Genomic DNA, 24,831 nt, shown 5'->3' on the forward strand with positions numbered 1-24,831 from the left:
TCGATGAAGGCCTAATTGTAATAGCTGGACGACTGGGTCAGGGCATCTCCAAAACCGCAGCTCTTGGTCGGGGTCATGGTTGGCGAAGGCCTATTCATGGACCTAGGTAGTAAAGGTTGAAAAGTTATTAGAATAAACTCAAATAAACCAATTTAGCATAATAATGTACATATATTTTATGTATAATTTTATGGTTTGACTTGCACAGATAAGATGAATGACAAATAAATGGCTGATGTTTTAATACTTATTCTTTATAATGTTTTTTTTTTCTTTTCTTGTATTGATTAAAACTAATTTCTAGTCAATTCTGATAGAGTCCTATTAATTAGCATAATTGCCACGAAAAGTGTCCGTTTTGAATAGAAATTCCCAGGCCCAAGTTCCAAAGTAAAGTTTTGGGAAGGCTTCTGGAAATGCTCCACCCCTTTGAAACCCTTGCCCTGCCACAAAGCAAGAAAACTGTTTTCGAATAGTTTTAGGGTCTTAAAAAAAACAGTTTGAGACATCAACATCCAGGATTGAAAGGATTTGCCGCAGACGGCTTGGCACGCTGCTTAACAATTAAGAACCTATGGACCCAGGGGTCCAGCTGGGTCCATGCCTTGAGAGGCCTATTGGCACATAATAGTAGTGGCAGAATGGAAACTGGTATTTTGTCCAATACAATATGAAAGGGATTGAGTAAGCAGTAAAAACATATGAAAACATGATAAGAAAGTACTTTCCTCTTAATCAGCATCCGAGGTTCTCCGTACCTGCAGTGCACATGAACTATGACATTTTTGGTCTAATGAGGAAGCAAATCATGTTTCATTCTCCCTCAAGGGGAACCGTTTCTTGGACAGCTAACAAACTTCAACCACGGCCTCGTGCAACCAGGAAGCACCTTCAAACCAGCAGGTTATGCGCGAGGAAACTCCTGCAGTAATAAGACAGAGGTGTGTGTGTGTGGGGGGGGGGCGAGCCGTCCGTGCTCAGCTCAATGAGCGGCTCGGCCATGAATCCCAGACCAACAGCCGGGCGCTGCCGCAAGGTGAAAGACACATCAGTCAGGTCGCTCGTGTCGCTGAAGCAGATTTGATTTGTCAAGATGCGAGACCTCGAGGCGCGCAACACTGGCTCACGAGTGTCTTCTGCCTCCCACACGACACATTGTGAGATGGAATCGCACAGAAACTCAACGGAGCGGTCAGCGGCATTCCTTCCAGGAGACTGGGTTCACGTTTGTAACATCGGCTTCAAGTCTGCCACTCTGCCATACACGAGAACGTAAATCTTATTCTCAACGTCCGAGGCATTAAACCACAAAGAAAAACCAATCTAAGCATCGCTTCTATTCAAATTTATTTTGAGAAAAAACATTCCTGTGCACATTAATATACAATCTTACTTCTTTTTTTTATTTTCCCAATACTGCTTCTTCTTAATTTACAACGTTATATATTCAGTTTCCTCCCTGCAGTGTGATGGTTACCAACAGGATGCTTTCCCCTCAAGCTCCTGCTCTGAAACAAATGTCACCAAGCACCACAACAACCTTGGGTGAAGCTGCGACTTCCACAGCCTGTCCCCCCCCCCTGTGATGCTTCTCCGTGGGTTCAAAGGTCTTCTGACTCAGGGATGAACGCGGGCTCGAGGGAAACGTTGGGGAGTGGGACTGCGCCGCCGGCCGAGACCCACCCCAGAGCCGCTCTGTTGAAGGATGGCCGGTTCGGAGCACCGTCTCCCTGGAGACCGGGGATCTCCGGGAGCGCTTCCACCTGCGGGGCTGCGACGGTCTCGGGTCTCGGCGCCTTGCTGAAGCCCCCGAAAGGGGTTGCCACCCTGGAGGCGATAGAGGGGACGGTGTTAATGTTGGCTGCCATGTGCTAATGAGAGTCGCCGCTGTGACATTTGAAGTTACGCAACTAATTAAAGCCAGGATGTGGCCAGGGGTTGTACTGTAACTTTGAATTAGTTAGAGAGAGGTGAACAGCATGGTCGGCGTAGGCAGTGTTTGCATGTATAATTAGTTATTAAAAAAAAGAAAGAAAGAAATCTCTAAAAGATGCAAAAGAAACACATTTTGAACTCATGAAATAGTCTCCTTTGGAGAAGTAGTCTTTTACCAAATGACTTTTATTTCATTAGTGGATAATGACAGTAGAGCTAAATGGCCATAAGGAGTAAATAAATAGGAGTAAATAAAAAGTATACCTAGAGAAATGTAGACAGGTAAACCCCATTTTACCCTTAATAATCCATGGAATTATCTAATATGGGTAAATAGGGTAGAGTTTTTTTTTTTTTTTTTTTTTTTTTTTTAAAGATACTTATCTAAAGGGAAAGTGTATAAAATCTACTGGCATCCGGGTAAGTTTATTTATAAAGAACTTTTCAGTAATAAGAGAATTCAAAGTGCTGTACATGAACAAAACAAAACAAACAAACAGAGAAAATAAAGCATTACAGAGACGGAGGACATTGCATCGGAATAGTAGCAGCAGGTCAGATACAGTATAAGACAAGTTGGACGACAGACTAAAACATTATTATTGAAAGGCGACTATGTTTATATTCAAAATATGGCAGTGGTTTTTGTGGTTGCTTTTATATCACTCATCACAGTGGACTGCTGTTGTTTCGATTAGTTACCTTTGATGGCAACATCCAAATTAGCACGTCAAATACGACGTTCAGCATCCTCCACTAGGTAGTGGAAAAGATGTGTAAAAAAAAACAAAAAAACTAAAAATGAATTGTTATCTTTTACACTTGGTGACCCAAAGATGCCACACTTTGCTACACTTCTTTAACATCAAGGTTTTAAATTTTTTTTTTTTTTTTTTTTTTTTTTGACTATCCCACACCATCCTTCTCATGATTGGTTGGGAAGATAAACTGGGGTCCAACTTGTCACAGTTCTATTTTTTATTTTATTATTTTCACTATTGCTGTGGCTTTAGAAATGGAGAAGCTTAGGTGAGATCAACACACATTACTACCACCTTTTCTTCATACCCCAGGGAAACAGGAGGCCGTGGGTTCCTGATCACATGACATGAGACTATCTGATCCACTTCAAGGCTTTGCTAGGCTTTTTAGACATCTTTATCAGGGATGTCAGCAATGGAGGAAAGAGCTGTAGCTATGCGCGCACAGCTTAGCGTATGTGCGTTGTCCTTAGATAAAGTGTTCTCCGGGATGAGTGCTACCTGTTGAAGCTTTTGTATCCTGGTATGTTTGTCCGGGGCTCGAGTTCAGGCATGCGGATGACGAGTGTGTCAGCCAGAGCAGGGTCACTGATGATGGCCTGCTCCCATGGTGAGTGGTAGGACTTCGGCACAGCTGTGCAGTTGAACTTCTCCGGAGGGACGTCTTTCAACGGACCTCCGTATCCTGAGCAAATTATACAACACAGGTCTGAATTCAAGTTTACAGTTATCTTTCTCTTCTTATTCTGTTTTTTTTTTTTTTTGGATATCAATCAAAACAACATAAATGAACCCTAAAAATGATTGGACAGCACTTTGCAAAAAAGTACCCCTTAAACTTTAATACATTTTGGTTCAACCACATACCTCTATGCATTTTATGTGTATGACGGAATAACATAGTAACAACTGATTTCAAAATTGTGTAAGTGAAGGAAAACAATTTCACCAATTCAAAGCGTTTTTTTTATAAAAATAAAAACTCTGATACCTCTAAGAAAAATCTGTGAGTTCAACCACCTGGTACGGAGCCCGGGAGAGCACACTTTAAGTGATATTTTTTTTCAGGTCGTGATAATTTCCGAGCACGTTTCCTTTAATTAAGCACTCAAATTAATGAAACGTGCACACAATTTATTCGAGCACACGTTTTAATTATTCGTGGGTGCGTTTTGGTAGATCGAGATCTCGAATATACTATAACGTGCTCATGTTTACATGTGTCAAGACAATATTGAGTGCACGTTTTACATATTGTGGCCACGTTTAAGTAGATCGTGCACACAATGTTCTATAACCATGTTCACTAAATTGTGCCCTCGTTTTACTATGCTTAAAATGAGAGCTCAATTTAGTAAAATGAGCTCACACTATAGTAAAACGAGTGCACAAAGTAGTAAAATGAGCGCACATTCTCTCAACATGCAAAACATTTTGTGATGACCCCTCTAGGGCTCCGTAACCTGGCTTCAGAAGTCACTTGTGAAGGAATTCAGTCCACCTAAGTATAAGCTGATCTCAATATAAACCCAGCTGTTCTGTGAAGACCTCCGATTAGCTGTGGAAAGGGTTTTTAAGGTATTATTAGGTTCCATCTTTGAATCTCTGACAGATAAATGAAAAAAAATGTTGATACAATGAACTCCACACAGAGTTGTCTTAAGTAAAAACAAAGAAAACAATTATTAATCATTTTTTCCTTCCGCCCAATTATGCACAATTTCCGTTGGTCGATCCCATAAAAACTCAACAGTACAAATTGTGTGTGGTTGCAATGTGAAAAGATGTGAAAAAAGTTCAAGGCGTGACAACACTTAAACAAACAGGAAAGAAAGAAAGAAAAAGGAAAAAGATTAATGTGTTGGAGGTGTTTTACTGGATAAAAGAAGATATATTTGTTTTACCCTATTATACCATATATATATATATATATATATATATATATATATATATATATATATATATATATATATATATATATATATATGATCTTTTTTTCTCTTCTCTCTTAAAGTTCACAGCACAACAGATCTAGAGGCAGGCACGTCTCCCCGCTTTGTACATGGGTGTTGACGGGGAGAGGCCTTTCCAAAGCACTATCCTTCAAGCTAGGCGCTTCACTTGGGGTGGGATCGTGAGCTCAGCCGTTATGTAATGTACTGGCTGGGTGGGAAGGTGCGGGGGGTTGGTTCACCTCTTAACCTCCCACAATGCACAATTCCCCTTCCTTTCCTGAGTTTATGTCTTGCCCTGCAGGAAGCTGGAAAGGGGGGGGGGGGGCTGAAGGGGAAGTTTACACATTTTGGGGGAGAATCTGTAACAAAGCGCCGTGTAGTTTTTTTTTTTTTTGTTTTTTTTAAGGAGCACTGCATCCGATGTTTGGCTGACATTTTCCTAACACACCCAGCTAAATGAAGAGAGAGAGAGAGAGAGAAGCCCAGCTTTTAGAAGGATTGGTTTAATATTTATAACCACAGTCTTATTAAAATCTCCCAAGCTTCGCATTGAAATGAAACATTCAGCTCTGTTCAGGTCAGCTCGGCTATCTTAAGACTTTCGGAACCATTCGATACCGCGCGCACTTTGGCCCAATTTCTGCTACAGCTGGGGTGACTTCATTCAGATGTTGTAGGGGTGGCGTCTGGTCCAGAAATAAATCCCCTCCTACCCCACCCCAGGATGTACTCATCCTTAACACGGCGTTGGTTTTCTGTCAGCTGGACGAATTTTTAGGACACGAGGGAAGGATGTGGGCGCAAAGCAGATTGGTATCTATGGCACCGAGAGGCAAACAGGAAATGCGTCCTGTGGGTCAAAACTCAACTAGTTTTTTGTTTTTTTTTTAAGGCTGATTATCAGGAGAAGGAGGGTTTCAAAAGCAAAAAAAAAAAAAGATGAATAACGAAAGGAATGTGGAGGCAGGGGGAAAAAAAGCAGTGGGATGAGGAGATAATAATAATAATAAAAAAAGTGTAATCATATTTTTTGCCTGAGGGCAGCAGATTCCAGGCGAGGAGAAAATGTTTTGCTTTTGTGATCAAAGCCTGTGTCAGAGCAAACAATGAAAATAGTTGAATCCTTATCAAAACAGGGAACATCCAGTACCCTGCGCACGCAGCAGCCGCGTCCTCCCCGCCATCTTCATTCCAAACAAAGGCCGGGTTGTACAACCAAACGCGTGCGTTAGGAGAACAGAAAATAAAATAAACTGTGTAAAGTTGATCTGGATGAAACTATGGAAGTGAATGAAACGTTTCCAGCAGGGAGCCGGCTGCAAAGAGAGGCCAGAGTGTTGGAACAGAGCTGCGGCGGACCGTTTTAGCCGCAGCGTGTCACCGTTGCACGATCCCACCGGGGTCCTTGAAGCATGCTGCAGCGTACTGTATCGGCGGCGTTACTGACCCGGGGCGATGCTGTCCGGATTTGGCAGCGTCGTGGCGTCTTGTGGGTTGGATGATACGTTGCACGGCTGCTCGACACCCGAGCCGCTCCCACCGCCGGCGACGGGCTCATTCACGGCCTGGCAAACAGTTTGGCTCTGGAGGAGAGATCAGAGAGGTGGCAAGAGGTTGATTATGTTTCTGATGAACCTTTTCCATGTTGATTGGCCCATTTTTTTTTTAGTAACTTGCTTAAAGACCTAATAATGACACCTTTTCCACTTTTTTGCAAGAGTCTACCAGATTTCCTGGTATTTCAAAGACTCTATGATGCCATGCACCAGAACAAGGTATGAGGGCCTTCAGAGTAGAAAAATGCCCCCACAGCGTCACAGATAGCGGGCATAGTGGCGCTCTTTGCTGAAGAGAAAGACCTGAAATATTTACCAAAAACTATTTCCCAGATGATTTTGGGTGTTTTTCTTTCCAGTTGCCCCCACACACTAAACAATTTCTATCAAAAGCTAGGGTGGGTTTTTCTAGAATTTACAAATGCTGCTGCAACAGAGGTTCATTTGTTAGAATGAATGAATGAATTTGTCACAAATTTTTTGGTCTCATAAATATAATTGCCTCCGCCTGAAGCTGACTTTGGTGTCTTGACCTGCAGATCTGGGATGGGAAGGTCTGTAGCCGAGCCCCAAAAAGTTCAGGTATCGGCTGACTTCAGGCCTCGATGTACCGCTCTGTGTCCGTGAAGGTGAGCCGCTTGATTCTTGGGTCCGACAAACACACGCATTCATGCTAACGTTTGCCGGGGTGGGGGCCCGGATGATATCGATGATGTCGATATCATCCTGGTTTATACAATCTCTACTACGAATGACGGAAAACAATAAAGGAATTGCACAGGGGAATGTCGGTGCTTGTTTTTTTATCCTTTTTGTACCATACTAGTCTCTGCTGTACATCTTTAAAAGAAGCTTCATTGTTGTTTTTGCTCCTGATCTAGCTTGTCGTTTCGTTTTCCGCTATTTCTAGCGCCACCATCTCATTCGGGCATGTGTTTTCTTTTTGTTTTTTTGTTTTGTTTTCTGAATCAGCAATCAAACAGCGTCACAAACCAATCACAGATCCAGACTGACTTTGGACAGTGCTTGGTCGTGTCACTTCTTTTAGTCAGAGAGCAGTAATGGTGGAGCCGCCACCGATCCAAGGTCGCCAACATGCGATCTTTCACTAACAAATAGGCACCTTTGAAACATCTGTCATTATTTAAAGTAACGGATACAAGTTAATTATTTGCAGATTATTTTTAAAAGCTTTGTGAACTCTAAGTAAGCAGAAAAACCTTGATATATTAAAGAACTTGCACATTTACATTGATTCTACATTGATTCTCATCAAAACAACACGCCAAGCTGGGAAATATTCTTATCGCAATGGGTATTCATTTGTTTATTTATATATATAATTTTTTTTTTTTTTACTGTACTTGTATTTCCAAGGTAAAGAAAACAATCCAGCAAAGTGTGTAAAAGGTTAGATTTTAGGGGTTTGCATAAATAAATGCAGTTTATTTTATTTGATTTTGATTTTTGCTAAACAGAGAAGCTACTCCATTCTCTGTCATCTTTGGGCACATTGTTTTCTTGGCTCGGGATGAATTGCGCTGCAGCCCAGGCTCTCAGCTTTCATCCGTTGGAAAGATATTTATGATGATTTACTTCGGAGCTTCCTCAGGAAATGTTGACGACTTGAAACAAAATGCTCCTATCGCCCAGAGCAATAAATAAAGCAAGATATGTGAGTCTTTCTTTTTACTTCAAAGTCAGGGGGGGGGGGGGGGGGGCAAAAGCTTAGATATAGCTGGAGCAGAATAATAGTTGTATTTAAGTAATTTGAAGGGACAAAGATGAGGTACGCAGGGCTAAAACACCCAGGGAAATGGAAATCGGGGATAACAAGTGTTCTGCTATTTAATTAGATGTAACAAAGAGAAACTTAGCGCGGCTTGATTACGTTTTACAGCGAACAGGTCAGCCAGAGAGGAGGAACAGCTGACTTGGCACTGTGCCTGGACACACACAAAGCACATTGATAGGGTTGCTTATGCCCTGCTTGGTTAGGCTGACGTCCCATGTCTGGGGCTCAGGTCAAAACAACAATTCCAGTGTTAAATCTCTGGGTGACTTAATGTCCTAAACTATCAATCTGGTATAATTTACATGCGTCACAGAAACTGATGTGACAGGGAATTGGCCCCCAGCACAGGGGCCCACATCTTCCCTGTGTAGGTTTTTCAGCAAACACAAACAACTTGACTGTTGGCGCTACAATGCAGTTTTTCTGCATTTCTCTGTCGTCTTTGGTGTTTTTCAGGGATTTAGCTAAAGAAATCCAAACAGGTTATGTCTTTGTGATGGTAACAAATTGCCCAAAGATCACATTTCAAGTTCTTTCTAATATGTACACAAAACACTACTTCATCAAAGTGGTAAAAGTCTTACTATTCATACTTTAATTCAGGAAATTTAAAAAGCTAATATCTCTAATACATATGCATTGTATGTTGTATTAATTGATATTTCTGTTTGAGATCTTGTTTAGAGATTGTCAATGAGGCGTTTTTCCTGTTTTTACCCGTGTTTTAACTTTTTGATTGTGTTTTCTACGTTCTTAGTTGGATGCAAAAAAAAAAGGTCTACCCATAAGGGGGTTTGAGAGATGAAATAAGATGAGATGTCAGAGAATATCCTAGTTTTAATATACAAAATATTTTAATAATGGAAAATGATACATTTTTCTCGAATATTTACGATTTTTTTGACATCAGAAAACATCAAGTTTTTTACTTGCAAGTCTGTGAAATTAATCAAAAAATATCTGAGTTTTTTGTGGAAATGATGGCCGTAATAAGAATTTTGTTTGTGTAAATTATAAGAATAATGTCAAATTAATTGTACAAAAATGAATAGCATTGTAGAATGTAGAAAAGTAGAATAACAAAGTAGAAATATCATGAGAATAAAGTTGTAATATTACGAGAATAAAGTCACACAATCGTTTGCAAGTCCTGATACTAATAATAGTTAATGATGCTAATATGCTAAAAAGATTTAGTATCTTTTTATTTGTGAAACTAAAATGTAAATTTACTAGATGCTCGACGTTCCTAATTCTAACACAGGGGGACGACTGCGCTTTGCTGTAAGCGTTCTCCTAAAATTACACGTGAGTGCCAGTCTCTGTTATTTCGGGAGTCGCAGGAGGAAAAGTTTGGGAAGTCCTGATCTTCAGGAACAATAAAATGAGGTTAAAATCAAGGTTAGAAGGCATTTGGAGTCACAGATGACCTGCTGATTAGAACAACTTATAAACAATTACATAAAAGTAAGGGTTGTTAGAATAACATAAAAAAACAGGGGATTTTGGATAGTACTGCATCCAGGCGAAGATTTAGAAGGCATACATTTTCTCCCAATAATTTCTCGCTGTATTGTCCTTGCTAAGCTCCTTAATTAGGAGGTTGCTCCTCAACTGTAAAAACTGTTTTTTGCACATAAACTAGTGTTTGCTTTAAACAACACGGTGACCGCAACGTGGTGAATTTGGTGAATTTGCATTCTGAGAAATCGTGGCATCAGACTCATGCAGCGACTTGCTTCTCACTTTAAAGCGGATGCTCCGTACTAGCCCGGCATAATGTGGGAATTAGAAGGATTACAGTAGTGTTGTAATGAAGTGTCGCTTAATTTTACATCTGTTTGTGTTTATTTTGTTTTCCTTACATTCAGCTGGCTGTTAGTTTCATTCTGGATGCTCTCAAACGTGTATTTTTCGGAGCGTCTCTGGCGCATTTTGAAGAGTCGGGAGCCGCGGTTGGAAGTGAGAGACAGCTCCTCCAGCATGATGTCTTTAGGCACACTCACTTTCTTCCCGAGGTCCATGTGTGCATCTGTTTGGGAGTGACAGAAGAGAAAAAGATTAAAGATCACCTGTGCATTCGGTACAGTTACCCGCAGTGCCTGGTAAGAGCAGTCCACATATCCCGACCCCTTGAACCCGTTCCCACTTAGTCACGTTACAACCACACAAACTTCAGTGTGTTTTATTAGGATTTTATGTTATAGACCTCCAAGAATGCATTGTTTGGAAAATGGCACATGGTTTTATGATAGTTTGATACAAAAACCTGAAAGGGTTGGCAAACATTTGTGTTCAGCTTCCCATAAAACAATACAAATAGAATCATCCTTTGCAGCTCCAAGTTTTTAGATTTATGTATTTACTAGCTTTCCACTATCTAGAATCTAGATACTGACATTTTTTCCCATTTTTCTTTGCAAACATAGTCCAAGCTCACTGAGATTGGATGGAGAGTTTCTTTGAACGTGTCTAGGATCTGGACTTTGACTAGGCCATCGTACTCCAAGAGTGTGCTTTGATCGGAACCATTCCATTGTAGCTTAGGCTGTGTGCTTAGAGTCGTTGTCCTGCTCGAAAGGTGAACCTCCGCCCAGCTTTGAGTCTTTTGCGGCTTCTAACAGGTTTACCTCAGGGTTTAGCCTGCATTTAGCTTCATCTATTACCCCACCAAGGGCACTATGGACCAGTGTCTGTATTCTTTACCGAGGCAAAGCATTCCCACCGGTTCTGCCATGTTTCACCATAATTATGGGGCATTCAGGCTGATGTGCAGTGCCCACCTATGACCCACTTTGCACTTTTTATGTAGGCCGAATAGTTACTTTTTGCTCTTGTTAGACCAGTGCACCATTTTCCCCATGTTTGCTGCGTCTGCTACATAGCCAAACTAAAAACAGGATTTCTTATTGCTTTCTTCTTGCCGCATTTGAATTAGGAACGCAACGGTGGAGTGCCTGAGTACCGGTCCTTTGTGACAGATTCTCCCACCTGAGCTTTGGATCTGGACAGCTGCTCCAGTTCATTGCCCCAACAGGGCTTGTGGCAAACTTCAAACAAGACATCGAATTGCTTTCTTTGAACAATCTGCCATCAAGGACAGGTTTCTTTTAAGGGCAACACCTGAGCTGAGGATTTCTGCAGCTCATCATGAGTTAGCATGTTGCTCTGGGCTTACAATTAGAGCGATTTTATTGTCATTCAGCTGCACGTCATTTGTGGAGAAAACAACAGAAGAAGCATTATAAATATAAGTATGTGCAATATAAGTATAAAATAATCAAAAAATCTACACTGTAATAAAATGTCATTTTCACTGAAAAACTTCGGCAGCTGTAGTTGCCAGAATTTTTCAATTAAAGAAATCCAGTAAAAATGTGAGTTTACCAACTCACCTGTATGTTTTACAGTGAATATGTAAACCAGTGTACAGAACCACCTGTATATTTAACATTATAAAATTCTGGGCTGCTTGTTATTTTTACATTTTTAAATGTGTATTTCACAGCTATTATCTTCTTGTTTACTATAACATGTGTATTAATATATATATATATATATATATATATATATATATATATATATATATATATATATATATATATCCATCCATCCATCCATTTTCTAATCCACTCAGTCCCTCATGGGGTCGCGGGGGTTGCTGGTGCCTATCTCCAGCATTCACTGGGCGAGAGGCGGGGTACACCCTGGGCAGGTCGCCAGTCTGTTTTATATATATATATATATATATATATATATATATATACATGTATAATATATTTTTTATTGACAGTAGGCTGACTGGAAAGGGGGGCTGAGAGGGGGGGGGGGGACATGCGACAAAGGCTCACCGGCTGGAATCGAACCTGGGTAAGCCAAGCACTGCATTCAATGGCCACGCATCTGTTCCACCAGCACAACCTAATTGTTATTTTCCAATGCACAAATTATGATTTTAAAAAGTGTAGTCATGGCCTTGTTCATAAGTGGGAACTTGGATTGTTAAACAAAAGCCTACATTTAATTCAAAATACACATTGTACACCCCTAATATCAAGAGGATCATATTCCTAATATTGTAAACCTGAGGCCTCCGATTTAAGTCTGTTTGCTGTTGACCTGGATAATTTGCACAGGCATATTCCTAATATTAAAATTCCTAGGGGTTATATCTTCAAATGTTCAGTGGACCTTGAGATAGTAATATGTAAAATAAAGGATTTTTGGTTACACTTTATTTGAAGGGGTTTACATAAGACTGACATTACACTGTCATAAACATGACACAACACCTGTTATGAACATAAATGACTCTTTATGAATGTTTAGGACTGTTGTCATTAATTGTCATTCGGTAAATTATGACACTATTAAAGCAAAGTTGACATTGTTTAACATGTCTTTGTTATGACAACTTGACATTAACAGAGAAAAGGTTAAATTTAGGGCTTGATTTGGGATTAGGTTAAATTTGGGGCTTGATTTGGGATTAGGTTAAATTTAGGGCTTGATTTGGGTTAGATTAAATTTAGGGCTTGATTTGGGATTAGGTTAATTTAAGGGCTTGGGGTTTTGTTAAATTACGGGCTTGTCATAACAAAGACATTTTAAACAGTGTCAACTTTGCTTTAATAGTGTCATAATTTACCAAATGACAATTAATGACAACAGCCCTAAACATTCATAAAAAGTCATTTATGTTCATAACAGGTGTTATGTCATGTTTATGACAGTGTAATGTCAGTCTTATGTAGACCCCTTCAAATAAAGTGTTACCGGATTTTTTTACACAACTGTGATGTAACTTTGCTTGTATTTTTTGTTTTGCAGTTTTTCCATGTTGAAACTACATTACATTCTACAATTTGATTATTTTGACATAAAGTTGCAGGAAAATTAACATTCTTATTTAGTACATTTAACTAAACATTACCATAATTTTTTTTATGCCATCATTCTTACAGGGATTTTTTACAGTGCACAAGAAACGGAAACAAAATAAAATATGTTGGCATTTGTCAGGAATGTAGCTCTAAACCAAAAGAAAATACATTTTATATGTGCAGAAAAGTTATGTGTAAGATAATATGAGTAGTGCAAGTATTTGCAGCAGGGTGTGTCGCAACAAATGAACAGACCACATGATACAGAAGAAAAATAGAGTTCATATTAACCATGTAAAGTCACTAGTTTTGAATGTATGGGGGGGGGGGGGTGCAGTCATATGATGTGAGGCCTCTTCTCTGGTAAATGCTCCGTTTGCCAGACCTGTCCATGTCTCGGTAAATGTTCATGCTGAGATCATAGACTGAACAGCGTGCTGTGAGATGTTCAAAGCTCGGGATGTTGTTTCATAATATAATCCTGCTCTACGTCTGGGTTTTCATGAAATGAAAGTGTTTGAAACTTTCATGCTGACACTCTAAAGAAAAACTCTGAGGCCTTCTAGGAGCCTCTGCATTTATGTCTGAGATCATATTACACACAAGTGAACTCTTTTCACCCATCAGGTGATCTCTGAGGGGAATCGGCGGCGGCAGATTTTTACCGAAGTGACAAAGTGTAAATCTCTCTTTTTCGTTCCGTTTCACAATTATGCAGCCTGTTTTTTTTTTTGTCGATATATTGCATCGAATGCGTGTTCATAACGTAACAGATTGTGGAAAAAGAAGTTCCCTTGTGAAGGAACGCACAAACGGAGCCACGCGAAACTAAACTGCTGATGCGGCCCTACTGCCAGTTTGATGAATGACGAGATTTCTCCTCTATCAACTCGTGTCTGCCGCTTGTTTTGTGGTTAGCTCCTCATGCCACTGCATGCTGATCATGTAGATGCCACGGGCCTGCATCCAAATATGAGATCTGTAATTTGCCAGAATATCTTTCAGCTGTCAGTGGCCTTCAGACACCACCCCGCCGCCCCCCCCCCCCCCCCCTCCCCTCCCAACCCAGCAGTTGTCCTCGCTATGGAGTGCCATGTTTGAATGATAAAGGGATTTATTCTTGAGCCAACAACAATATTCACTTGGTAATAGATTTACAAAGTTGTACCTAAAAGAGTAAGCAGATGGTGGCAATGGTTGGAATCGGAGGTTTTAAAAACAACAACAAAAACTGGAAGGTCAAGGGGAGAATGTTTCAGAGAGATACCTTCCTGGCCTTGAAACTCCCTGCAGATCGCTGCTGCCTGCATTTTCCTTTCGCTGGTTGTCATGGTGGAAAACTGCGACATGATGGCTGCCCCTGGGAATCTGTTGCTGTGAGGCGAAGAGAAGTCACAGGAGACACCGGGCGTCAGTACAAACTGTTCAGATAAGGAAAAAAAAAAAAAATCGAGGGATGGGACAAGAGGTATTCTTGTCATTGATTGCCCGACATCCACTATCCACAGCGCGCACAAAAAAAGAAAAAAAAAAAAACCTGAAGCAGACAGAATTTATTAGGGTGCTGAAAAGGGCAAAGTTAGCACATCACTTTAAATAACCTTGGGTTGTTAAACGCCGAGCACATGCTCTTCAGACGTGGCAGCCAGCCGTGTCAGGGGTATCTGCGAATCAATATGTTTGAAATTGCCCAGGTGGCCTGATGATGGGACACGGAGGGAGAGCGAGCTGCTATCACAGCAAACGTGCGAGGCGACGGATGAAGGATCAGCGGAAAGTTTTACACCAAGCAGCCAAGGAAGACAAGCAGCCTTCGAGTCCAAAGCACTTCAAACAAAAGGGCGACTCAATGCAATTCATGTTTCGATAAAAAAAAATAAAAAAAAGGTTTCATCTATGTGAGTTTCACAGAATCATTGCACATAATCCTTGAAATCTGCGGGTGAAGAAAGCAAATATGCTTTCGTGAGGATACATTTGTTAAACTTAACGAACACGCAGGGAGGACAACCAGGAAAAATCCAGTGGAAACAACTCCAGGTGGTGACCAGGGTCAAGCTTGATCCAAAGCACAAGTGTCACATCAGAGGCGGAAAGCACACCTGCAGAGAGGCCCCGGTGATGCTTACCTGTCCTGAAGGCCCCTCGGGGGGTCGCCTGAAGTTGTGCCTGTCTTCTCAGGGTGGGAAGTCAGAAAGATGAGAGGCTACCCCGAAGTAGATCAGTGCGGGTGCTTTCGATCCCTGATACTGGACTTCGTCATTGGGAGGGTTGGCAGAGGGGGCTGAATCCTGACCCGACTGACGGTGTGACTGAGTAAGTGGGCAAGCGGGTGGGCGGGTGTCAGTTTGTCTGTTGTCATTGGTATTTAGTTCACAAGCTCTAAATTTAGAGCGCGGCAACAACTGCCTACTTTGCCCTCCGTTGCGCCTCTCTTAGCCAGCAGCAGTTCGGGATTGTCTGCATTGATTTATGAATGGGAGTAGCTTACAGAGTACTTTAGCGTTTATTAGGACCTAAGGTCGTATAAGACGGGAGAATTAGAGCACATTTTAGGCTGACTTAACTGAAATGTGTTGGCTTCAGATGAACATTGGGTTTACAATTGATATCCAGCGGGTTTTGAATTCAACTAACCAAAATGGAATATATTTATGATAAGCTAACATTTTTCCGGAGACAGTCGAACACGTACCTTTAATACACCTTTTAGGTTTGGTAAGGCTGTATTAAAAAAGATAACTCTTAAACAAAAAGGACACGTTAGTTCTGATTGTTTCTATGAGGGCTTCTGTGACGCTGTCATCAGGTCCCGTTTGAATAACCCCTTGTTTTCCATGAAATGAGGATTAGCTGTCACCAGAGAGTCAGATGATTGCCATAATTTGAGTTAAAAGGAGGCAAATAACTCAAACACACCTCATGTTCTGGTGATATCATGGAAATATCTATAGAAATCGGCCAAGATATCTGACAAAAAATGTGGACCACCATAACTCTGGTTCATCTTGGGGTACATTTTCTAGATGCCTGAAGGTGGCATGTTTATCTGTTCAGACAATAGTATGACAGTGTGAATAGCACGGGAATGTCCAGCTATCAGGTTAATCAGAAAGGAAACTGGTTGTGTTCCACAGATAAATTTGTTTTGGTGCAAAATGTGCTTACCAACCTTATGAACATGCTGGATAAAACAGGTAAGACAGTGTCATTATACACAGTGAAATGAGTCGTGTGGACTGAAAGGCCACTCAGTAAGGAAGAAGTCCATTGGTCCAGCAGCAACACGAAAAACCAGATTACAGTTTTCAGTTGCTCTCTCTAACCAATATGTTATTTTTTGGAGGCATATGTCCTGTGAAATTGAGTATTTTGGCCAGAATGAACAGCATTCCATTTTGAGAAAAAAAAAAGGGGGAAGCTTGGACTCTAAGAACATCATCCCAACTGTAAAGTACGAGTGTGGCTGTATCATATTTAGGGGACATTACTCTGCAGAAGGGACGGGTGCTCTTCTCAAATTAGATCAGTAAGAAGATTATGTAGAACTACAGAAGAGACATCTCAAGAAATCAGCCATGATTTTGAAGCTGGGACACAGTTGGGTCCTCCAAATGGACAGTGACTCAATGCAAACTACCCAGAGTGACTGAAGGACAACAAAGCATATGGCACTGAAAGCCCTGATCTCATGTTGGCAGATTTCTTGTGACTTTACCATGAAGTCAGACGAGGACACAGTGTGTTTGATGTGTCCTATCAGAAGCTTGTGAAGACATGATGTCATCCGTGCTTTCCAAAAATGTTCAAAGGCAAAGTAATCTGAGTGTATGCAAACTTCTGACTTTCAGGAAGTAATAAAAAAAAAAATCTAGGAAAAATTCTAACAAATTTTTTGGACGTTTGCAAATAGAATTTGCTTTGACAGTCAGAGCTGGCCAAAAACAATAAAAGGTTTAAATGTCACACAGTGAGGTAAAAAAAAAAGGTTGTATGTTTGTTGCAGTAAATGTAAATATCTGGGTTCAGCTGTATCTGTTGGGCAATAGTGTTTTACCTTTGTGTGGTATCACTGACCACATACTCTTAAAAACACCAAAATATGTTGGTAATCTGGTCTTTTCAGGGCCAAGACAGATGCTGTCTGTTCTAAATGCAATTATGGTGATGTAAAATAAGTTGTTTGTTTCTCTTAAATTACAGTCACTATGTTCTGATTAACTTAGGTAAAACTATGTTACCTAATAGTGGAGAATAATTGAGTGTTTTTTTATTATTATTATTTCAAATCATTTATTTATTTTAACAGGAACTGTACAACTAAGTTTCCGGAGGGCAACTGATGCAGCGTACATAGAGATCCTGGCAGAATGCTAATTTACAGCCCCCGTCACTGGCCAGGCTTTTGATCCAGGAAAACAAGTTTAAAATGTAAAATTGCTTGTGCAAATTCAAAGGTACAAATTCATGACCAATACAAAGGTCCTATAAAATTACAAATCACATCGCAAATGTAAAATAAAAATATAAAAAACTTGTTCCAATCAGACTATTAATCTTCACAGTGTTTATGTTTTCACCTTAGAGAAGCTGCCTAATTAATGCAACATTTTCAAATAATTGGTACTGCTCCCCATGGCTTTTGCTCACATTCCGTTTCAAGGAACGGCAAATTGTTTCCCAGATCTAAACTCGTAGGGGAAATTTCTGTTTATAGTTTACCCCTGCTCTGTTATCTCTCGCCCTCTATCTCTAATGGCCCAGCTACAGTGGGTTGACCCTGTTTTTACACAACCGGTGGTCACCATGGAAATGAGTCCCCCTCCCCAACCCCCTGCCGCACCGAATGGTGGAGCAACTCTCCAAACCAGATTAGAAAGGACTTTTTTTTTTAAAATAAGTCCTCCTGGGAAGGTACAGCGAGCCAAAATGGCCCAAAGCAAATTTCTTTTCAGCTTGGAGGGAAAAGCAAAGAACACTAACACGTGTAATTATAGGTTCAAAAGCAGTGCTCTTTTGTTGCATTTATTTTGAAAAAAAAAAAAAAAAAACACATCTCACAAAGAATGTTTTCAGTTTCAAACAGCAGCAACAGCATGATGCATTTTGGCTATAGTTTTAAAGTAACCTGTACTATGAAGGAAAAGTGCTCCGGAAGTAAAATGTCAATTATTATTATTATTATTATTATTATTATTATTATTATTATTATTATTATTATTATTATTACTACAGCGGGCATCCTATTAATGTGGAAAGGTAATGAGGGATAAAATGAGAACTAAAATACATTATTTCTATAAACACTTCCCCAGAGTTACAACTTCAATGCTGATCAAAAGTTTCCTGACACTAATCAACTTATATGTAAAAAATAAAGTATGTATTCTTTACTTTTTATTCTTCTTTGTTTTGTATTTCTTTGTTTTGTATTTCCTCTACTGAACAAATGTACGCAACCTAAATTTTGCGTACATTAAAGCTGTAGCTTTAGAAAATGTCAAATGAAAACAAGCAATGACCAGTGAGATAAATCCGATCCTTGGTTCTACTGGTTTTGCTCTGGTGAGAATCCATTATCATTAACATTACTTACCCTCTGAAGAAAACACACAACAACTCTTTAATGTTTGGAGATAATTATATATTTATAGAAACAAAGTACAATCCACTCAGAGTTTTCATAGAACTCCTTAATTCATAGTAAACCTCTTCTTTATCCAAGGAAATCATCTCGACTGTTTTCAATTCATCCCTTACTCCTGACACAAAGTCCATTACTCCTCTAAATAATGCCGTTGATTTATTCCATTTGCACTACACTCCGAAATAGCATTTGCTATTTTTTTTTAAATCAACTAATAAAAACCCCAAGCCCATTTGGCCACATGCTGAAGCATACATAAACCCAAAATCAATTTGTTTGGAGACTGCTTGACATGTCTGCCTCCAGCATGCTGAGTTATGGCACTAACCTTCACCCCCTGTTGAGAAATCTTACCTAACCTTTTTTCTCAACCTCTTTGGATCCAACACATAACAGAATGACCAAAAAGTAGCTCACAATCACTTCAAGAGTGTGGCAAATTCACAGCAAACTGGGAGTGAATTACATAACACATAAAATATAGCACAGTTCCAAAGGAAAAAAAAAGAAAAGTGAAACAAATTATATTACAAAAGTTGATCTCAAGGTTAATTTTCTTTGTTTTTAGCGAGGGAATTATGAAAAAGTGAGGAGAATTGTTCCCCAAGCCGAGCGTCGCTGCAACACATTAGGGTCACTGGTTTGAATCTTGGTTGGGGCCCTTATGTAAATCATATGCATGTTCGGGCTTTCCCCAGGTACTCCAGTTTGCTCTTCCATTGCAAACTAAAGCAATATTCAGGTAATTAGTGACTCACAACTGCCCTTATACACATCTAAACCTTAAAAAACCCCAAATTGTTACAGCTTCACCTCTTTACACATAGGACAGAGTAGTAGTAGACTTTTTGGGACATTCTGTGGGAGCGCAAGGCAACTCAGATACCAAAAGAATACGGCACACTTGCACCACAGAAGAATGTGTTTAAAGGCTACCAAAATGTTGCAAAAGTGAATCGGTAATAACGTTACTTAACCTCATGCTACACTATGCAGAAACTCTGTCTGCACTGATTAAGATAATTTCTCTGATGCTGAATGCTAGAAGTGGCTCCAATGGCAGTACAACCTTTCTCCTGATTAATGTGGCTAATAACTATTAGACCACACGGGGACACTCAGACTGTGTATAAAGGATTGAACCTTCATACTAAGAAGGTCAAGCGATCATTTCATATGAGCAAAATACACACACTGTAGAATACAGGGCTCTGTAATCAGTAAACGATAATGAATGTAAAAAAAGCACTTCCTGCCTCGCTAAATCAGCTGAATTTCCTTACGTTCAGAGCCATGGGAAAAAGGTTTTTAGACGTTAAAATAAATGTCACACTTTGGGAACGAGGTGCTACTGTTTGCGGAAGGTGCTGCCAAACGGTTCAGGCCCTCCTGCTGAATGCTTCAATAGGACTGAGACCAATCAGGATTAGGTGGATCCATAACATGGACAACTGGAACGTTTTGAAACGTAATTAAGACTCAAAAAACATGAAACTAGGCTAAAAGTTCCTATATATTATCGAAATGTCAATCCAAACATAGTCAAGGTGTTTTGCTTTGCAATGTCACAAATCATTAATTTCAGCAAAGCACTGGCAATTACTGTGTAGGTTGTGCTGGGAGCAGGTATGAAGGATTCACTGCAATTATTTTTCGGAAAAATGGGTGACAAGAAAAGCCTATTCCTAATTTCACCCACTTTAATTTGTGGAAGGGTCTTATCACTTCTGTCCCCTAGACGAATTTGAATGTTGGCTGTGCATCTTCAGTTGGGACAAGTAAAGACTGACAACCAATAGAATAACTGTGCTGATGAAGTTAACCCTTATATACTGATAATACAGCCTCACTGAAACCTTTTATTATTTCTTATGCATTTTCTTTTGATCATCACTATAACATAGCTGAAAGTGGCTGATGGACGCCCCTTCCCACTCATATCTCTTCTGAACAACATACTAATTTTCTCATCAACTCATCACCAATAAAATCCTTCAATAGTGTACAGATTTCCCAACCATTATTGGCCTCTCCTGGTTAAGATAAAAAAAACCTTAAAAAATATTTTATTGCAGTAACATAATCTCTGATAGGGGAAAAAATCATCATAAATAAAACATTGTTTTTGTGTTTACAATATTTCATGGTACACCCAACAATTCAAAGAAGTAAATGTAATTTTTGCATACTTTTGATATACTTAACTTTTTTTAAGTTGAGCATCTTTTCTTTTGAACTTTATGGCATCTTGTTTATGTATTTGCTTCCTTACAGATTTCCTATGCTTTGGCTTTTTGTTGCACTTAAATAGCTCAGATCACCAAAGAACTTTAAAATAAGACCAAAGTACCGTTATTAAACACAAAAAAGCTGTTTAAATGTAGTTACATTTTTAATTGGGCAAGTTATTAATCATCTGGGATTAACGACATATTTTGGGTCCAGTTTCACTTGCAGCACCCGGGCCTGATTACTGCCAGAACAAAAAACACACAAATCTCACTACTAAAACCTGTCTGATAATATGAAGTAAGCCGGTAGATCTAAAAAAGCAACACATTACGCCCCATTTTAAACAACGGTGACAAATACAGTCATAATAGTGCCAAATTAATGTCAAAAGCTTTGGGGGTCCCGCAAACCACAAGAAGAGCTATTATACACCAATGCAGGAGGCAACGAACAGTGCGAAATTTTCCCATGAGGGACCAGCTAAACAAAATTGTTCAAAGAGCACATCGACGACTCATCCAGGACGTCACAAAGCAACCCTGAAACACTGCAGGCCTGACGAAGCTCACTGAAGGTCAGTGTTCATGAATCAACGATAAAGGAAGAGACTGGGCAAAAACAAATCATCCGTGGGAGAAGTCTAAAAGCAAAAACCACGAGTGACCGAAAAGAACACAAAGGCCAAATTTCCCCAAAAAAAACATCTTGATGATCTCCAAGAGTTTGGGCAAATTATTCTGGGGACGGACGAGACAAGAGATAAAGTTACATCTGGTGTAAAATACAAACAGCCTTTCAAAAGAAGAACATAACACCTACAGTCCAACGCGGTGGTGGCCGTGTGATGGTCTGAGGTTGCTTTGCTGCTTCAGGCCCTAGATGGCCCGCCATGATTGATAGAACATTAAATTCTGCTCATTAGCAGGAACTCGTGGGTGAGACTGTCCAGCCATCCGTTTGTGACCCTAAGCTCAAACACACTCTAGTTATGCAGCAGGTCCATTTCTGAATGATCCAAAACACTGAATAAAGGTTCTGGAGTGGCCTAGTCAAAGTCTATATCTGACTGAGATACTGTGGTGGGACCTTAAACGGGCCATCTATGCTAGAAAACCCTCCAATGTAACAAGAAACAGATCAAAATTCCGCGACACAATGATATTAGATGAACTTGATCCAACTTATTCCCACCAAGAGCGGCATAACCAATTATTAGATTGGTTAAATTACTTTTTCCACACAGAGCCAGGTTTGGTTTCGATAGATAGATTTTGTCGAAACAGATGAAATCATTATTTAAAAAAAGTTTTTTGTATTTACTCAGGTCACCTTTGAAATTAAGACAATCAACAGAAATCTGTAATGGAGCAAATCCTTTTTTTAACTACATTGTATGTATGATGTAACAACAGTCGGCAGCTTGTCTTCAAAGAGGAAGGAACAAAAGAATGTGCCATTCAAGTATACTAGATGTGTGTTTATCTTCTAATGTCAACAAATGGAATAAAATGATCATGAAAATAGCTTCTTGCCTAAAGTTGCTCAGATCTACAGGAAGGGCAATGCTTGAAAAGCATAAAAACAAGTAAAACTGTGTCAAACAAGGCTTAGAAACTGTGTGTGGACGATGCTAACAGGGCTGAAAAACGTCCGAAGCTCACTGTGAGAGAACCAAAACATTTGCCTTATAGGATTTTGTGCCCGTCTTTACCAGACGGTGTCAGTAATTTCGGTGGTCTCTGAGCAACCAGCTGAATGTTACATAGATCGTTCATGTAAGCTGATCAAGTTCATCATTTTGCTGTTGTGTGCAAAGTCAGTGATTTCATGTGAAACCTTTTTGTCAGAAACTGTGAAAGTAAAAACAGGAAAACACCTTTTAAAAAAAAATATAAGTAAAACTGCCACACATGCCTTCATCTATTGGCTTGCTTTGTTCGAAAAAAACGTTTGTTTATTATTATTTTTTTTCTGAAGACTGCTCGGTAAAAAGGCTATGATTAAGTCTGTTATGGGATCAGACTCGTCACCAAACATCTCGGCTGTTATTCTACCGCCTCCAGCTCAAGGTGCTGCTGGTGTACGCAGACACGTACGTCGGCCTCGCAGACGAAGACGCAGAGGCTCTCTGGTTTGCCCCGACCGCGTACTTCTGAGGCCTCCACTGCCTGGGCAGCGACCTGTAGCCCGGCAGGCCGACCGGGCTGGAAGCAGGGCTCCCCGACGGAGAAAAGAACGACGGGATCGGAGCTCGGCCCTGATGGCGGCCCGGGCTCCAAGCCTGGCTGCCTGGTTTCTGTTGGGCTGGGTAACCGGCTCTCTCCTTCCACTCCGCAGGCGGCTCGGGCAGGATTTTACGTCGGGCAGCCAAGTGGACATTGGAGGCAAGAGACTGCTGGAGGTCTTGAAGAGCAAACGCTTCGTCCACGAGACCCAGGGGGTGGCGGGAGGCAGCCTCCCAGGGGGTGAGAGGTTTGAAGCCTCTGTCCAAACAGGATGTCTGCCTCGCCGGGGGGTTGGTGGAGGCTCGGGTTGGAGCCTTGGGCGAGGAAGAAGTGGACGCTGATTTCTGGCCTGCGAACGCTACCCTGGCTGGTGGAGAAAGGGAGTAGCTCCTGCCAGTTGCCTGTAGAGAGTTATTCAGAGAGGCTTATTTTAGTAAAGGGCTCGTTTTTGTCTGGCTTAGCTGCAAATCAACTCAGACAACAGTAACAGCGGAGAAGCTCCTTATTAACATCTTCGTTAGGAGGGTGGTATTTCATGAATAAAAATGAATGCAAATGAAAAGCACTTGTAGGCTACCAATAACCCACTTTGTCAGAACAGACTAGATTTACCTCTTCTTCCTCAAAGCAACTAGCTAACGATTGGGCCCTATTTAGAATTTATTCATAGAGTTCGCTGCTGGACCTTATAATTGCGGCACTTAAATGAATAATACTAATGTATGTACTTTAATTATGTATTATTAGGGAAGACAGTGAAAGGTCGTCTGAGGTGAAAAGACACCCCTACGTTCTTCATATTCTCCTTCACACAGTTACAGGCTGTGAAAACGCAGCAGACGAAAGGAAAGGTGGGTGCTGCCATCCTCTGGTGAGCCATATGTACTGTCAGAAACGTGCGCGTCAACAGATGCAGAAAAGAAGAAAGTGCAAGCATTAAAGGGGTAAAGCTAAAGCTGTGGAAAAAAAACTAACTAAAACACTTCAAAATGCTGCAGTTTGAATCCTCTCTTTAGAATGTCCTTCCAAGGATCCAGATCGTCTCATGACCTTCTTAAATGTACTTGACCAACAGTTCCCCCAAGTTTTCTGAGGGTCTTTCAGCATTCTTGGCTGCTTTTTCACTCCCCTTTGTCCACCCTGTACACCTAATCATGGCGGATTATTGAGCAGTGTGTGCCTAAAAAAAATTAGAAAGCAAACGCAAAATAAGTGGCAAGCAATTTGTTTGTTTGCTTGTCTTTCTAATGTGACTTCCCAGCATGGTAAGGAGTGGCCAAAAAGAAATTTCAGCACGGCAACACGTGGTGACAATAAAGAATCTTTGAAGCAAAACGACGTTGATGAAAATAATCCATGACCTGTTAAAATAGAGCTTAGTTTGGGAGACGTCTGTGTGGTCGTTATTTTGCGGTTACCGCCAACAGGAAAAGATTTTTCAAATCATGCGCACCCCTGCTAGATGCTTACTGGTTTACTTTCCTCCCCGATTACTTTAGGTAAAGACGGTTCAATGCACTCCAGGCTTGAGACTTAATCGCATGAGTCCAAGTCTGTTTTTTGGGATTTAGGCGAGACTGAAGTCCAACTCTCAGCCTCGAATCCAGGCCTCTGATATGTTGAACTCTGTTATCTTGATTCATCTCAAGAAGTTGCAACAAACTGTGCCATTGTGACTGGCTGCTTTTAACAAAGTGCCTAAAGATCTAATTTAAATTCATCTTTACTAATGTAATTGTGAAGTAATGACAACCCAGGCTTGTCTATTGTGTTTAGGATCTCTTTCATAACTTCATGATTTAAAGGCCAGGGTTATAAGTCTTAGACAAGAGTGAGAAGTAA

General features: G+C 40.4%; 1 protein-coding gene across 2 annotated transcripts; it reads right to left on the reverse strand.

Moving 5' to 3' along the window:
* Positions 1–1,330: 1,330 nt before the first annotated feature.
* LOC105927910 (myozenin-2) lies at positions 1,331–15,203 on the reverse strand. 2 transcript variants are annotated; one of them, XM_021317696.2, is made up of 6 exons: positions 15,015–15,203; positions 14,153–14,306; positions 9,868–10,034; positions 6,099–6,234; positions 3,198–3,381; positions 1,331–1,827 (listed from the first exon to the last, which is right to left on the reverse strand). In XM_021317696.2, exons 2-6 carry the CDS (start codon positions 14,232–14,234, stop codon positions 1,602–1,604), a joined length of 795 nt encoding a protein of 264 aa, XP_021173371.2. In that variant the 5' UTR covers positions 14,235–14,306; positions 15,015–15,203; the 3' UTR covers positions 1,331–1,601. The 2 variants fall into 2 exon arrangements, with proteins under 2 accessions (XP_021173371.2, XP_012720341.2); XM_012864887.3 differs by having other exon boundaries at positions 14,153–14,259; positions 15,015–15,202.
* Positions 15,204–24,831: the final 9,628 nt, after the last annotated feature.

Source organism: Fundulus heteroclitus, chromosome 14, assembly GCF_011125445.2.
Source record: "Fundulus heteroclitus isolate FHET01 chromosome 14, MU-UCD_Fhet_4.1, whole genome shotgun sequence".
Classification (NCBI taxonomy): domain Eukaryota; kingdom Metazoa; phylum Chordata; class Actinopteri; order Cyprinodontiformes; family Fundulidae; genus Fundulus; species Fundulus heteroclitus.

Excerpts from the sequence above, each read along its gene's own strand:
- LOC105927910 (XM_021317696.2), bottom strand. The coding sequence starts at position 14,234 with ATGTCGCAGTTTTCCACCATGACAACCAGCGAAAGGAAAATGCAGGCA. Across the intron at positions 6,235-9,867 it reads AAACTAACAGCCAGCTGAAT|AGCCAAACTGTTTGCCAGGC; the intron begins GTAAGGAAAACA and ends TCTCTCCTCCAG. Across the intron at positions 3,382-6,098 it reads TCCGGACAGCATCGCCCCGG|GATACGGAGGTCCGTTGAAA; the intron begins GTCAGTAACGCC and ends TAATTTGCTCAG.